Below are 17,197 nucleotides of genomic sequence, written 5' to 3'. Positions count from 1 at the left end.
ATACTACCAGTGTGTAGTCAGGGACCTTTCCGGTCCCCCGTCTCTCCCTCTCAGCCCTCCTATATCAGGAACCGCATACCCTTTCTCTTTATTTCATTTTAAACTGACACATATGAACATGGTTATGCGTAAAATGTCAACTACGGAAGTCATTGTGGCATTGGATGTTGCAATATGCACAACATTTATTTAAATTATCTGAGGGAAGGCTCCCTACCAGCTTGGTGTTGGCAGAGTGTACCAGGATGGTGGTGACATCTGTGCCAAACGCAAAGCTGGAATGAAGGCTCGGTGAGTTGAATGCTTACTACTAAAATATGCGGTGAGCTGGTAGGTGGTCACAGATTCCTGCCTGGCTGAATAAGCCTTGCATTCTCCTGAGGTCAGTACATTAAGTAGCATTAAGTTGGGTTTAGTGGCACCTGTTACTTATATCACTTAGAAACTGCAGGAATGTGGTATAAAGTGCTATATAAAAACCAAGCTGGGATTCTATAATTTAGCCTAAGAGGCAGTCAATTGGGTTCAATAAGTTGGCAGATCCTAATGATCCCCCATACCAATCCCTGTTCAATTCAGAGGAGATCATACATCCACTGAAAGCAGACCCTGTCCTCCAGCAGGAAATCAGATGTTTTTTAGAAGACTCTGTGCAAGCCTTGCAAATAAACTGTGGGGCCACAAATATGCTGTATGTTCGTACAATTTAGAGGAAGGTCTGTTTCACTTGAGGGTGCTCTGATGGTCAAGCATATCAGATACCATCATACAGTGCACTCCAGGACAAGATGCTGGATATATTGAATCCTCTGGGAACATTTCTGCTAGAGGTGCAAAGTAGACGGCTGTATTAATCGGATGGTCTTTGGAGTATGGACATAGCTTGTATTTGGCCTGTGCAGTGTCAGCTGAGAGGCCGAGGGGCCCCGGAAGATCCGTTCATAGGGCATCTGGCCACTCAAGTGCCAGGATCAGTGGTTAAAAGCCTCCATGTTAGGATGCCTTTGTGTTGGGCATGGGAAATTCAAGAGCACATGCATGCCTCCATATAAAACCCATATTTATGTTTGTGGGAGGGTGATTGCTGTCAAAACTGTTAAAATGGTGACACAGGACACGAGACCTCCAAACTATGCAGGTCGTCCAATCTGAACTGTTTTCTGCAATTGCCACCAGTTTCGGTCATCAAGTGTCTTCCATATTTATTTATAGAATTTAGAATTTTTAAGCGGTATTAAACTAAATTATTTCTTTGAGTGTGATAATATTAGTGTACATATACACTGTGTGTGTGGGGGGGCATTTGTGGGTACAAAGATGCTTCTAATAGATTTACTTGTGTGAATTGCCCAATATATTTTAGATTTCTTTTTCTTCTTTCAAATGAAGGGTTATAGCAGAGCAGCACTCCTCATTCCAGTACAGTGCTGATGTTGGTGTGAATGCATACGTCACGTTACACCTGTCCTTCCTTCCTGATGACCAGAAGCGGCACACTCGAGCGGTGGCCATGACGTTCTACCCAGAGTTTGACCACCATGCTGAGTTCCCTTGTAACTTAGTGATTCAACGGAGCACTGGTGAAGCCAGCAGCCTTGCAGAAATCTTGCAGAATGCTGAAGCCGTTTTCTCAGTATATCACCAGAATATTGCTCAAGGTAAATGCAGCATTCCTAAGGTGTGTCCCACATCTTATTTGGAAATATACATTACATTTTATTTGGTACCAGGTTTTGAGACAGTAATCATTTCTAAATGTTAATTGCAACAACTTTTTCAAAGAGGCCTACTGAACTTTTTTTAATGGGACCATGTACCCGCACTGTTTAGTTCTCAGTCGTTTGTGACACATGAATGCACACACCTGAGCCCCAGTGCGAGAAGCAAGAGGATGTTAGAAAGTGGGGGCACAAGGTGAGTAGTGGGGCCCACTGTGTGAAAATGCGAGAAAAGTACTGCATTACAAGTCAAGGACCACACAGCATAGGGTATTGGCCCTTTATGGTTGTGGACTTAATTAAGCAGGTCAGTATGCACTTACCATGGAAAGCTCAAAAAGCGACCTTAACAGAAAGAAATCACATCTCTTCTTACCTCATCTTGTTTGTACATGTTGGCAGTTATTTCCAATTGTGCATATTCAGATACACTTTACTAAAATGGAAGATGTAATTGAAAAACAGTTTGAGTATAGATTCTCTCTGCATGTACAGGATCTTTCGCTTTAGGCAGAAGTGTTAAATGAAGCCTTTGGAGAAAAAAAAGAGAAACAAAAAGGTGTATAGATGTGTGTTTACTAAACCATGATTCACATTGACAGTAATATTCAAGTGCATGTGATCTTTGACTTTCCCATTAAGAGATTCAGCATTACAGATTTCCATATTAAGAATGCATTTTTCATCACTGTTGGGTTCTTTCTTACATTACAATAGCCCAATGAGAGTGGACCATAAATGTAAAATGTAAGCAGCCCTGACTTGTGTTCAGAGTCGTAAATATTCAAGAACGAATGCAGAATGTCCATCTGTTAATGTTACTTTTATTTTTGAAATTGTTTTAGCTGGTGAAGCAAGATTTCGCTCATCGCAAGATTACTTACTGGGGGTTGTGAAGGTTCCAACAAGAGAACTACTGAACAAGCGATCAGGTAATAACATATTGCTGGGTCTGCTACTAAATGTCATTGCATATCCACGGATTCCGCTACTAAATGTCATTGCATATCAGTGCTGTCCCTTATCTCTTTCCTTTACAAGTCAACTACATGACTAGTGGTTTAGTACAGTGGTTCTCAACCTTTTGACTTATGCAGACCCCACTAAATCACAGCTGGAGACCAGAGACCTCCAAGCCATTACTACTGATTGTACCCCATTAATAATATACAAGTGAGCGACAACACACCTTCTAAAGCCCAGGTGGTATTAACAAACAGTTGGTATTTATCTGAAATCGGTGCTCCCAGCAGAAGTGTTAGAACTGAAGTAGTAACTAGGATGACATTGGCCTCAGACAGACACAAGGCAGCAATCAAGCTTGGGGTCGACAAAGACGGGTCTTTTTTATCAAAAAGTGACAAAGAGGAGGAGGAGCTTGGCGGGCATCCGTGATGGCCGCGTGAGCACAGCGCTCTCCGGACCCCCGCCACTCCCGGCATGATATCCTGAACATATCCTGATTTCTTACAAGGGTTAATGTAGAGGAACCTGAGCTGATCCTAATATTGTTTTTGGATTTCGAATTGCACCAGGGGCACCGAAGCTACGTCGACTCAAACTTTCGGGGCCCGCCTTGGTGGCGTGCCCGGGTCTTGGTGAGGCTCTGTGGCCGTGTCTGAGTTGAACAACAGCGGCAGGGGGACTCGACCCATGGGCCCCCCTCTTAACTTTCGGTTTTGATTCTGACTCAGACTACGTCTTCCAACGGAGGTGTCTGGCCGGTGCTGAGTCCAGCGGCGCGAGGCTACAGTTGCACCATTTGCCTGCTTCGTATCCTTCTGGGCCGGTTCACACCTCGACTTGCCCTCGCTGCAGACTTTTTTGGCTACGGCGCCCTGTCTTCCTGCGGCCATTTTTACCAGGTCGCGTGGGTCCTTTGGGGACGCGGTCTCCACTATGACTGGCAGGGGGGACCAAGAGAGGCGAAAGACCAAGACGCCCCTTCGCGGGGGCCCGGTCCAGTCTAATATCATGGACCGGTACACACAATCGAAGGTGTCCCCCGGTGCCACCTTGCCTGGCCCGAGTGCGGTGGGGCACCCTTTGGAGGCTTCGGCGCAGCCGTCCCTGCAGGACATCATGGGCGCCATCTCTGGCATGAGAGAAACCATCGGCCAACAATATGAAGCTCTGGCCCTCAAAATCGATACTGTGGCTATCGATGTGAACTTGATTCGGGCCGACTTATCTAAAACCAATGAGAAGGTGAAGTCATTGGACCTCAAGTCATCGAGCCTCACGGCCGACGTCTCGGAGATGCAGACGGAGATCGGCAACCTCAGAAAGGTGAACGATTTCATGACTCAGCGCCTGGAGGATTTTGAAAACAGGGCACGGCGTTGTAACGTGCGTGTGATCGGTGTTCCGGAAAATCCTGATCCGCATTCTGTTGATCTCCTGGTTGAAGACTTGATACAAAACTACCTTTCTCCATCCAGATTGAGCAAATTCTTTGCGGTGGAACGTGCCCATCGTGTTCCGGGTGGCCAGGGCAAGCCGGGCGCCCCGCCGAGGCCCATTGTCGCAAAACTTTTTCATTATAGGGACCGAGACGCTATCCTGCAGGCCTCGAGAGTTAAGAGCCCGGTGGCCTTCGAAAATGCCACGGTAAACTTCTACCCGGACTTCTCACAGCTTGTGCAGAGACAGCGAATGCGCTTCCGTGGAGTTAAGAAGCGTCTTCGGGACCTGGGTCTGAGATACGCCATGCTTTTTCCTACCAGGTTACGAGTGGAGTACAATGAACGGACCCTTTTCTTTGATCGACCTGACTCGGTGAATGACTGGCTGGACTCTCTGCCGGACCGGCCTAATTTGACTGATCCCACCGAGCACCCGGGTGGTGCCGAGGGTGGCGTGGAGAGCTGAACTCGTTATCTGGGCCCCTGTTTCCGTATCATGTTATCTCTTCCTGGGATCTGTACTTGAGCGCATCCTTTTTCTATGTATTCTCTTCTCCCTTTCTTTCTGTCGGGGTGGCGGGTGGGACAGAGCCTTTTCCTCCTCCGGGGTCTTTTTGTAGAACGGGGTTTTTCGGGCGACAGGCACACTGCATGTTGGGGTGGCTTCTTTGTCTACTGCAGGGGTGCAGGGTGGGGGGTGTTTTCTTGGGTGTTGGGGGGTGGGTTGTTGGGGAGTTTGTAGTTTGTGTTTTGTTCTTTCAAGGCGATTCTATTTTGATAATTGTACTTTCAGTGTCATGCTCATTGGGGGATGGTTCCTGCATTACTTCGTGGGATGGGGGTAGCGGGTTGAGGTTTATTTCATGGAATGTCAATGGCCTAGGGGATCGTATAAAGCGGGGGGTGGTGTTGCGATGCCTGCGACGTTTGTCTCCCGATATTGTCTTTCTGCAGGAGACGCACCTAGTGGGCAATACTTGTCACGCGATGAATAGGTGGGGCTATCGTCTTGTTGCGCACTCAGGGTTTACAACGGGTTCCAGGGGGGTGGGCATCCTGGTCCGGGCTTCCCTTCCCCTTGCGATTGATGATGTGATCCTTGATGATCGGGGGCGCTATGCCGTCCTCGTGGGACGATATGAGGGCAAAACCCTTTCCCTGTTTACCGTCTATGTGCCCCCCGGCTTGCAGACCTCTACCTTCTCTGATTTGGGCCAAGTTCTGTTGGGCCTCCCTGATGGTGCTCTCTTTATGGCTGGTGACTTTAATTCTGTTTTCTCTGGTCTAAGTGATCGTTTCCCCCCTAGGGATATTCCTTCGACCCAATTATGGCTGGGTGGCTTTTTGGATACTTTTGGTTTGGTGGACTGCTGGAGACTCATGCACCCCACTCAACTTCAATATACTTTCCACTCTGGGGCCCATGGGAGTTTGTGTAGACTAGATTACTTCCTCATGCCAGCTGAACAGTCATCGGCTGTCCGCGAAATTAGGCACCTCCCCCGGGGCATCTCAGACCATTCTCCGCTCTGGCTCTGGTTTGATGTGGGGGTGGAGGCGGCTGGCCGGGTGGCTCCTATCAACCCTTGGTACCTGACCTCCCCTGAGACCCGTGGTCAATTGGTTACGTCCTTGGACAACTACTTTCTGGAGAACGAGGGGTCTGTCTCTTCTGCGGTGTCCCTATGGGAGGCTTTTAAGACTGTGATTCGTGGGCAGGGCCTGTCTCTTATTGCTGAAACCAAAAAGGCAAGGAATCGGGAGGTGGTGGAGCTTGAGATGGAAATACTTGAGATGGAGGCCGACCTGGAATCGAGTGTCACTCGTGACAAACTCCATGTCCTGGGTCTGAAGCAATTGGCCTATAAGTCTCTGGTCACTGATGCGGCCAAAATGATGTTTAGAGGGCAACAGGGTCGACTGTATGATGTTGGAGACAAAGCGGGGAAATTGCTTGCCTGGTTGGACAAGAGGGAGAGGGCGGATCGAGTGGTGCCTGTGATTCAGACTTTGAATGGTGTGAGAGTGACAGACCCGGTTGAAATAGTGGAATGTTTTGCGGACTATTTTCGTGCGGTTTACTCCCCAGTGTCGGAAAGGGATGAAGACGACTCTCGCCTCTTGCTGCGCGACATAGCTTTGCCATGTCTCTCTGATTTGGAGCGGTCCTTTATGGAGGCCCCGTTCTCTACGGACGAAATCGCGACTGCAATTCGCTCTCTCCGTTCGGGCAAGGCTTTGGGCCCGAACGGTTTGCCGATTGAGTTATACAAACTGCGTCCTGATAAGATTGCGCCCTATCTTCGAACAATGTTTTCGGAGTCCCGGGAGCGGGGTGTCCTCCCTTATGACCAGCGCCTGGCCACGATTGTGGTAATTCCTAAAGATGGTAAGCCCCGGGATCTTTGTTCGTCTTATAGACCCATCTCCCTGTTAAATGTCGAGCCTAAGGTTCTTGCCAAGCTCTTGGCTACTCGCCTCCTCACGGTCGTTAGTGACTTGATTCATCCGGACCAAGCCGGATTTATCCCGCACCGTAACACAGCCCTTAATCTACGTCGCCTTCATGGAGCCATCGCGAGGACGGGGCTACTGACGGAGCCGGCCATTTTGGCCTCGTTAGACGCCTCGATGGCTTTCGACACGATAGAGTGGCCCTACCTTTGGGCGGCTCTTGAGAAGTTTGGTTTTGGCCCGAGGTTCATCGGATGGGTGAAGCTACTGTATACCGACCCCCTGGCACAGGTTGTGGTTAATGGTCGAGTGTCGGCTCCCTTTCCCCTTGGTAGGGGGACCAGACAGGGGTGCCCCTTGTCTCCACTACTTTTTGCTCTCGCATTAGAACCGCTAGCTGCGTGGATTCGCTGGGAGCCTTCCCTCAAGGGTATACGTTGGTCCCCAGAATTTGAGGACCGTGTTTCGCTTTACGCGGACGACATTCTTCTTTATCTTACTTCCCCGCGTAAATCTTTGAATGTCTTATTTGACGTTCTCGCCTCGTTTGGTAAGAATTCTGGTTTGATTATAAACTGGGCTAAATCCTGTGTCTATGTTATTTCGGGTGACCTGCCCCCATTGCCGAATAGATTTCCCATCCAGGTTGTTCAGTCCGGTTTCAAATATTTGGTTTTTTTTATTACATTGGATTCGTCGCTCCGGTTTGAACGTAATCTCCTTCCCCCGCTTCATAGATTGCGGCTGGACGTGGCTCGCTGGCGTAAATTACCCTTGTCGCCGCTGGGCAGGGCTGCCCTTTTCAAGATGATGTCCTTACCGAGATTCCTTTACGCACTCCAGAATTCCTATGATGATATCCCCGCTACTTATTTCCGAGAGGTCGAGAGTCTACAAAGGCAACTGATTTGGGACGGGCGCCCACGTATCGCACTTGCGAAGCTCACCATCCCTTGGTATGACGGGGGCATAGCACTTCCTGATATCATGAGATATTATTGGGCTACTCAATTGTTTGCAATTAACCACTCGATGTACTCCCCGGGTCCGGATCCGGCCTTTGAAATGGACAGACTCCAACTGCCGGGTGGTAACTTTAATAGAGCGCTTTACTCTAGGTCGGCTAGGCTCCACCTTACGGGACCTACTAGGATTGCGGTTAGTGTGTGGCGCGCGGCGAATGTGAGCTTGGGGTGGGATGAACGAGTGACGCTGGCAACTCCGCTTTTTGCATCTGAGCGTCTGGGTTGTCTTTGGACAACGAAAGGGTTTGACCGTTGGGACGTGATTGGAATCTGTAGAGTGGGTGACGTATGTGCGAATGGGGCGGTGAAGTCCTTCGAGGCCCTTCGAAATGATTATGACCTGAGTGATAGGGAATTTTTTAGATATTTACAGGTCCGTCATGCCCTCACTTCTGTTCTGACTTCCGGCACCGCCATCCCTGAGTCCTCCCCCCTCGAGGATCGTATCCTGGATGGCTATCTCCCTGATAGCACTATCTCCTTGATTTATAAGAAGCTGATTCACAATCGCGCTGACTTGCTCGTTCGACTTAGAGAAGCGTGGGTCGGCGACGGGCTGGAATTAGATGATGAGGATTGGCAATCGGCGTTATCTTCTCCGAAAGAGGTTGCCATTCCTGCCCGTCTCCGTCTGGTTCAACTCAAGATCCTCCACCGGGTGTATGTTACTGGTCCTCGTTTGGTTGCGATGGGTTTTTCCCCGGATGGCCTATGCAAGCGTGGATGTGGGATGAGTGCTACGTTCCTTCACATTATTTGGGAGTGTCCGAGGGTGGTGACTGCGGTGCTTGCGGTGATGGCTGACGTGACTGGAATTGCACTGGTGCCGGAGGCCCGGAGATGCTTGTTGAACGTGTGGGAACCTACAGACTGTTCGGTGGCCCAAACCAGATGGGCGACCCTGGGGTATATGGTTGCGAAGCGGGACATAGCGCAACTTTGGGGCTCCCACAGGCCCCCCACTGTCTCTGTGTGGGAAGAAAACATGGACTGGTCTATGTTCCGCGAAAAGACCGTCTACACAGCTAGGGGCAGACCTAGGGCATGGACGAAGATCTGGTGTCAGTGGAACGCCTATCGCGGAGATATTTGTGCTCCTCCCCTGGTGGAGGCCCCTGATGTTCCCTTATCACCCTAGGTTGATGTTCCTGAAATTTCATGTACTGTCCTTTGGCTTGATTGACCTCCCCGCTGTCCCCCCGCCTTAACTTGTCCTACTGATTATGACTTCGTATTCCTGATTAGTGGGTTTCCCTCCCCTCCAGGGCTGACTCTCAGTGTATTACTCCTCCGCCTTGTTTTTATGTTTATCGTTTTGGTGTGCATTAAAATAAGAAAATTGTCTTATCCTGTTCCATACTGTGGGCGACATTTTGTGTCCAGATTGTGCCTGACCGCTGGAGTGGCGACCACTGTTTTATACCACATTATGCTTCGATCTTAACGGCCAGCCCGTGCGGTTGTGGGCCCATCTCTGTACACGTGATTTTGTTGCTCAATAAAAGTTTTTAACCAAAAAAAAAAAAAGTGACAAAGAGCGTGATTGCATAAAAGCTGGAATACCAGGAGCTACGTGCGCTGTCTAGTGGCAAGTGATACTCTGTTTAGTATTTTAGCTCTTCTGAAAAGTGCAGACACTTCCTTTAGTACAAGAAGTCTAGGTGCTTGGACTGCGTAAAAGCTTACCAATGTAAATCAGTAAATACGAGAACGCTCAGCCTGGGGAAGTGTTTTTGGCCACTCTACCTGCATATACATACATAGATCACTGAGCTCTTAAAACAGTGCTCTATAGGTGTCCCAATGTGTATGATTTATAGAGAATCCTAAACAAGTCAAATGTGTATTTATTCGGAGTCTGATTGCTTGTGCAACCTTTTCTGTAAGAAGATGAACTTATGTTCAATAAAATTCATCCCGAGCTACTAAAAAATATTATTGGTGTTGTAATAGAGACCACATCAGACAAGATTAGCGGTCATCCTGTGCAAGATTACCGGAATGATGACCTCGGTGCGTCATAAGTGATGTGAAAAAATACTTTATCAATTTGAAATGCATTGACCTGGGTAACATATAACAGCCCAGCCTTTGCACCAAGGTAATAATATTAGTAATGTATCTCACCAATGCAGCACGATTTATCATTCAAATATCACCTTTAAATATAATTTGCAAATTTCGCCATTTTTTCTCCAAAAATCAATTCACAGTTCTGAAAATACACACATTTGACAACTTCTGTATACATCTAATAATTAAACCAAGCAGAAGCTTCTAATTTAGCAGGGTGGGCTGCACCGAGGGGAGCTACTTAATGGTAGCTGGCTGGCTACTACTCTTTGGAGAAGCTTTAACTAACTTGTTATATTTAGTTTTAATGTTTTATATTACTATTCAGTTGGCTGGTTGATTTGCAAATGTTACACTTTATGTATGTTAATGAAACAGGAAAATTCCACCGTTGATTAAAAAGCTGATACAGTAATTTTGACTGCTTTCTTCACAGGTGTTAAACATATTTTGTTCCTCTATTGTAGGTATAAGTGGCTGGTATCCAGTAACTCTGCCAGAGGATTTGATGCAGTCTCACTCTGCAAGTGTTCTACAGACAGTTGTGGGGGGCTTAGAGCTCTCTGTTGCCTTTGCCCACCGTACCGATCGAGATCGTGTTATGGACGCTGCCCGAGTGCTGGGCTGGAATGTTGAGGATGAACCACAGGAAGACAGTGCAGAGGACAGCGATGAATGGCAGCGAAAGGAAAACCTGGTGACTATGACTGTTTCCATTCCAAGGGTGTGGCTTCCAGTGCACTGCATGCTTTTTGCTGGCCAAAAGCATGTTAAAAAAAGCACCTTCTGTTATCTCCGGTACAAGGTGTACAATAATGAACCGGTCTGTTCTCCGCTTGCAAGGCCAAAGGTGTCAGAGGATGGAAAGCAAGTGACTGCACTGTTTGAGCAGACAAAGTCAGTGGAACTAACTAAGGACCAGCCCTTGTTGTGGTACCTTAGAGAAGAGAGGCTGGAAATCCAGGTTTGGCGAGCATATGGAAAGGATCCCAAAGCAGAAAGGCCACAAGACACTGATCGCCTTGTTGGTTGTGCGTATGTGGACCTTTCATCCCTCGGAGAGCGATCACTCAGAAAGCTGACTGTCAGCGGTAAATATCACATTTTCTGTATTATTTCTGCCTGATGTGTTTGTTTCATTTCATTTTTGGATATCTTCCACCTCCTTTTATTTTAGGCTGTCTAACCAAGAGAAGTATTTCTTTAATTGTTCTGTCTCCTTCAAGTTAAAATATTTTATGTTGCACTAAATCTGTGTTAAAGGTCATTTGATACTTTGCATGAAATGTATTTGGTCACATATGGGGAAATGGTGTGGAAAGACTCGAAGCTAAGGACCACAAACCACATTTGAAAAGAAAAAATACTTCCTATCTAATTTATAGACTATGGGCCAGATGTACGACCATTTCATTTTGCGAGTCTCTAATTTTGTTTTTGTGCGACTTGAAATTAGAGACTCGCAAAATGAAATGTACAAATGTGTCTCAGACACATTAGCGATTCACAATGGGGTCGCAATTGACCTGCCTCATTAATATTCACGTGGCAGGTTGCAATTTGCGACCTATTGGAAATGGGCAGTAACACAGGGATGGTGGCCTGCTGGGGACAGCAGACCACCATGTCTGTGTTTCCTTTTAAATAAAGCAACTTTTTCATTTTTAAATGCAGCCCGTTTTCCTTAATAGAAAATGGGATGTGTTTCATAAACACAAATGCATCATTTCTGTTTCATTTTTATGTCAAGCCTGGGCAGCACATGCGCTGCTTTGCGAGCCATGTTGTATTGAGATAGGAATTTGAAGCCCCGCCCACTTTCCACCTATATTTTTCATTGGCTTGTGTTGTTGTCCTTTGTAAATGCTGGCTTCTGATTCCTTAATCAAGGTGGCCTTGTTAGTCCCTCCTTAGTACCGCCTTGTTTTCATTTGAAACCTCCCATGGCGACTGGCCTTTAGACTTCGGTTGCGCCGCGGTGTGTTTATTTTTGTCTGTAAGCACTATTTTCTTTAAAGAGTTTCTGGTCCTGCAGGCACGATATGCAGCATGCTCTGCGTGCTTTCACTTTCAAAACACCCCTGGATAATGTTTGTTGTGATCGTGTTTGAAGTGGCTTTGCTACCTGCGTGCCCTTATCTTGTATACATAACAGAATCGTGGTTCACCTTTCACCGTTATGTGCGTGGTCAGAAACAGATAACAACAATTACACCCATTAGTGAAACCCAAAAAGCCAAAACAGCACGCTACTCAAAGTACTGCTTTTTGTCTGTCAGTCTTTCCATCTGCTTCCTGCCCCCTCAAACTTCCTGATGGGCGAATGTCTCCTGTGCAGCGCCTGCAGTTCGTTGCTTGCTACATTCTTACTCCACCTTGGAACTAATTATCTAGCGACACCCCATATCCAAGACGCTTCTGTGAAGACTTTTTTTCCATGTTGTAGTGCATGTGTTTGTCAGGGCTCGAGTCGGGGTACCACGCGGGTGGACGGCGTCCCCCCACTTATTTTACCGGGTGGACGCCGTCCCCCCTGCTAAACAACTGGACTTCACTCTGGCCTCTCTGGGACAAGATCGTAGCTCACTGCACGCTGCTCACCTTCGCTTTTGAACGGGGAGGAGGTGTCAGTCAGACAGGGGCAGCTCAGTCTGACGCTGCACTGTCTCTTCGGTAGATGCCTCCCTGCAAGGAACCCGCGACCCCCCCTCCCCTTCTCCGTGCCCGTCACCCCAAATCTCAAGTTTCTTCATCTCGTTCGGGAGCTCAGAACTCCCCTCCCCCACCTCCAACACATTTAAATAGATGTATAATAAAAACTGTGCGCCGTTGCAATGCTAAATACCTCCATCTGGAAGGTGCCAACAATAGCAGCAAAGGTGTACCTGCTTTTGTGAAAATCGAATCAATGAATTAGTGCTTGTAAAGCTCCGCATTCTAAAGTGGTTGTTTTTTAATGAAAGAATCCTGAAAAAAAGTGCTCTCTGTGGCGCACATAACGAGTGTCTAATGCTGTTCAAGGCCCTTAAATTGTTACCTTAGCGCACGAGGGCGCTGATGTTCGGTGACAAGATGCAGGTCACTGCGACACAAATATCCCACCCCTTGCACCTTTCGTGACGTCACTTGCTGTCGTGACGTCACTTCCGGTGACAGCGTCCCCCCACTTCTTTCTTTAGGACTTGTGCCCTGGTGTTTGTTTAGTATGAACTCGACCGAGGGTAAACAAGCTCGACTGACGGTAACGACGCGCTTTACTTTACATTACCAGTTGTATTTCAGATGGCCAGGGATTCCCTTCTGTACACTACAGACGGACATTCTCTACATTAATCATGCACGCACCCCGTATCCCCGCTATTTAAACTTCTCCCCGTAAGCTGCTTATTGTTGTGGATTTTCACAGGGCAAATGTTCAGCTGCCCCGGCGTTGTGTAGTATTTGGCATCCCCTTGTCACCGGCTCTCTAGTGCCCGGTACTGACCTAAAAACACAGCAGGTTTTCTCCAACCGTGTGATCTGCGGCGTTGGTTACCAGGGTATTATAAACTATGTGGCTGGGAGACCTGTCTATAAAGAGGCAGGCCACAAAGAGCACAGTGGAAGCTGATGCAATGTTATTTCAATCAGGTAGCGTAGCCACGGCCCAATAAGTAAGGTAGCTGGGAGCTCTGTTGGGTACAATGCGGCCCATAGACAGCACAGCGGGTGCTGGCGTTGCGTCATATGTGACATACAGTGTTCGTATTCCTTCCAATATCGTATATCTGAAACTATCTTCACATATTGAAACGTACTTCGTCCTAACCACCTGGGCACGGAATGTGCAGTTTTAGATGGTTTCTCAGTGAATTGGGAGCATATGCAGGGCTTTACGTGGGATGAAAAAACAGGGGGGGTCGCTCCAAAGGGGCGAGGCAAATGTAATTAAGGGCTTGGCTTAAAACACGCAAGCTATCAATATATGCTTAGATAGTGTGCAGCCTTACTGGTATTGTGCTTCTTCTGTCATTACATCCATATATATGATACAAGTAACATTACACCGACTAGAGGCCGGGAATCTCGGCTTTGTCAATGGTTGTTAGTTGCATAAGATAAAAAAGTAGCATATGTATAATATTTAAAATGCTTTGGGTCTGAAATGATGAGCTTATGAAAGACCTACAATGACCACAGGTAAACTTGACAAACAGATGCTTTGTTTTGTAAAAGAACCCCATGCAGCGCTTTCACTTTAATGGCGTCTGCAGCCCTTTCTTTAGACGCAGCTTGTTTAAAGAGAGGGGCGTGGCCGGAACTAACGTGAAAGCACGGCATGGGGGCGCTTTCCAAAAATTGCATTTGCAATGCAGTAGGTCTCACATTTGCGAGAGTTTAATCTATTGGCACTGTCATTTACAGTGCCAATAGCTCAAACTCCCATAAATGCGAGACCTATTGCATTGCAAATGCTTGTTTAAGGGTATGCAGTGGTCCGTGGAACCACTGCCTGCTCTTAAAAAACTTTTCACTACCATCCACAAAGGGTTAGGGGTCCCATAGGGATCCCTTCCTATTTGCGAATGGGCTACCATCTACTTGAAGTAGGTGGTAAACTGCGATTGTTTTGCAACCGCATTCCGGTCGCAAAACAATTGTACATCCGCCTGCGACTCTCTATTAGGAAGGGACGCCCTTGGCATGCCCCTTCCCAATAGTGACTTGCAAATCCTATTTTACTAGTCTGTAATAGGTTACCAATTTATTTTGCAAAATTGGGTTCGTACATAGAAACATTTATTTTACCGTTCACAAGCGGCACAATGAGTTGTTTGCATCCTGTAAAATGCATTCTACATCTGGCCCTATATCTTTCTGGTGAAAATAGGGCAAGCAACCTACTTCATTCCTCTCCCCCTTTCTGAAACGTAGAGATCCCTTTCCATCCTTTACCCGCATAAGAAGGTAACTGGGTGGGTGTACTTGTATGGTCTGAAAACATATGCTTCTAATGGATATAATTCAGTCTGCAGATTATTTCTTTGAAAATATCAGAGCCACAGGCTGGGACCCTGAATACATATTTGTGGTGTTACCACGCTGCACCACTTTTGTCGCAGTCCTTGCTGTGGTACCTTAGAGAAGAGAGGCTGGAAATCCAGGACGAGCATATAGAAAGGATCCCACATCAGAAAGGCCACAAGACAATGATCAGCACCAAAAATATCAATACCCCAGTGCATAAATATAACTTTTGTGCGCAATCCCTTCAGTTCTCTTTTCTATGCGACAAACAACTGGACTGGCTGGAGAGTAAATTCTGATGTTGAGGTAAATTCAATGTTGTATTGGCTTTTTTATGTTATTTTGAGCTCCCAGCATGAGCAAAAGATCCTGAATGTTTTGAAGGTGCAGAAAGCATCTAAGGTTGTATCAAAAACACTTACATGGCTGCTCCAAATGTTGTCTGTTATGTCTGCATGATCTCTAAAGTTAGCATCTCTAAAGGAAGAAAATCGTGATCAAAGCAAGTTGCCCTGTCAGGTCCGAGTGGCCTTTTTTGAGCCATTAATAGGCTTGTTCCCTCTTCTTATGCGACACAGGCTCTGAACGTTTGTCAACCCCACCATTAGTAAAGAAATACAGAAATATATCTAGTAAATTTCGCTCCTCCAGACAGTGAGTAACCATATAAAAAAGACCCATTCCTCTCCATACATATAGGGCTAGCTGGATCCAGTACTAGCATGTTAAGAAATGATTTGGGCCACAATTTTTTCAGTGTACTGATGAGTGTGGAATCATATGTTCTAGTTGCAAAGCCACTTCAAGCAACACTTGTCTGCTGGTCTGCTGTGCTGTGGTGCCACAGACTTCTGAGAGTTCTACAAATCCTTTTGAAAGCCAGGTGGATAACTTGTCATATTCCCCCAGCTTTTGAGAGAGTTGTGGCGCAGAATTCATTGTCCGTGTTCATGGACTGAACTTCCGGTGCCAAAAGGACTTTTCACTGCAATTAGCAGCATTTGTATTGGCTCTCCTGTCTCTCAAAAAGTCACAAAAGTTATTAAACCAAACATAAAAAAGCATGATGAAAGTACTTAAAAAACAGATGAGAAGTTTGTATTGGAGACTGGGTTGTTAATTACTTTAAAATCAGATTTTCTTTTAGGTTGTGTTTGAGGAAATTCAGAAATGGCAAGATGCTAGTGCTTTCAGCTGTTCCCATGTGAATGTTCCCAATAAAAGTCTTCAGATCTCTGTCTTGTGATCATACTCCTTGCTATACTGCTTTTTAAGAGGCCCGAATACCTGGCAATTGAAGTCTCCTGTGACTGTACTTGATAAGGTTACAGACCTATGGGTGACAGTCTAGTTTTCCTCAATGCCTAAAAACGTTTAGTGGCCAGATCGGGCACAAGTTGTCATTAGGTGAATATGAAGGAAGCACATATTTTATACATCGTTTACTTCGATCAAATGCCCTTAATAGCTAGAGGCATAAGTATTTACTTTGTTGTGAAAATGCATTCCTGGCCTGCATTATCTGTTTTCTGTGTTATGTGTTCATTACAGTAATTGGATAGGCCTTTGGATGGTGAAAAATTATTTTGGCACAATATGTACCAGGCATTAAAGAAATATTAATTAATCAAGAAGGACCCTAGACTTTTACAATTCTTTGTGAAACCTAAGTCTTTTTTTCACCACAAAGAGCAATGCCCTATTCCTCAATAGAGGCCAGGCTTTAATATGGACCACCCACTTCAAAGACACATTCATTGGTAAGAGACATTGAAGAGATTGGGGAGAGATAAAATGAAAATGATGCCTCAGGCAGGCTCTGTCCAGAAGGAACACTTTAATAACACGCTTAGAACCAATGCACCGCTGGGTAGCAGGATGATGATGAACTTCGTGTCCTACAGATGGCTAAAGTGGAACTTCTAGGTCCTGTATATTGTAAAAGAAGTGTTCAGTAAATGTTCAAAAGCTTTACTATAGTTGTCATGAACAGAAAATGGCAGAGCTAACTTGTGAAAGAGGTGTTACCTTGTAAGCGGGCCCTTAAGGAGGCAGTTCTGATGAAAAGAAATACAGGGTTCAACGCCCAATACTCATCCCCTAAAGAAGGTAGAAAATATGAGACCCTTAGCAGCTTAAGGACAATTAACATATTTATGAAAACAGAAAAATTGAGAATTGTGTCTGTGGTGTAGGTTCCAACAGCACTACTTCAGTGGGTGATTTCTCAAGACATGATTCGTCTCCTTCCACATACCTAATCTTTCAGAACACAGGACATTCTTCCGCTTCATGGTGGCTTGCTGGCACTTTTAGTTCAAAGGTTAACATCAGCACCTCTGGTCTTCTTCATAAAGATGTTGTCTAATGTAGCAGCATGCTTATGACTACAGGAAGTGCAGTTTTTCCAATTGCCGGATGGTAGGCAGTTAGTAAAATGATGACCTTTCTTCAAAAACTAGGGATCTCTTCAAAGCTCCCAGAATCAAAATTGGTCTCTGTTCGGTTCATTGGC

The 17,197-nt window shown here is 46.2% G+C and overlaps 1 protein-coding gene across 2 annotated transcripts in view; it reads left to right on the top strand.

The window, feature by feature from the left end:
• C2CD3 (C2 domain containing 3 centriole elongation regulator) overlaps nucleotides 1-17,197 on the top strand; it is a 494,984-nt gene that overhangs the window by 164,815 nt on the left and 312,972 nt on the right. For both annotated transcript variants that reach the window (XM_078658566.1, XM_078658565.1), the window contains exons 21-23: nucleotides 1,390-1,658; nucleotides 2,564-2,650; nucleotides 10,143-10,766. In XM_078658566.1, the coding sequence (XP_078514692.1) occupies nucleotides 1,390-1,658; nucleotides 2,564-2,650; nucleotides 10,143-10,766 (980 nt within the window). The remainder of the gene's footprint in view (nucleotides 1-1,389; nucleotides 1,659-2,563; nucleotides 2,651-10,142; nucleotides 10,767-17,197) is intronic.

This window comes from Lissotriton helveticus, chromosome 8 (assembly GCF_964261635.1).
Source record: "Lissotriton helveticus chromosome 8, aLisHel1.1, whole genome shotgun sequence".
Taxonomy (NCBI): domain Eukaryota; kingdom Metazoa; phylum Chordata; class Amphibia; order Caudata; family Salamandridae; genus Lissotriton; species Lissotriton helveticus.
The sequence above is the reverse complement of the archived record's forward strand: the minus strand, read 5'-3'. Positions and strand labels throughout refer to the sequence as shown.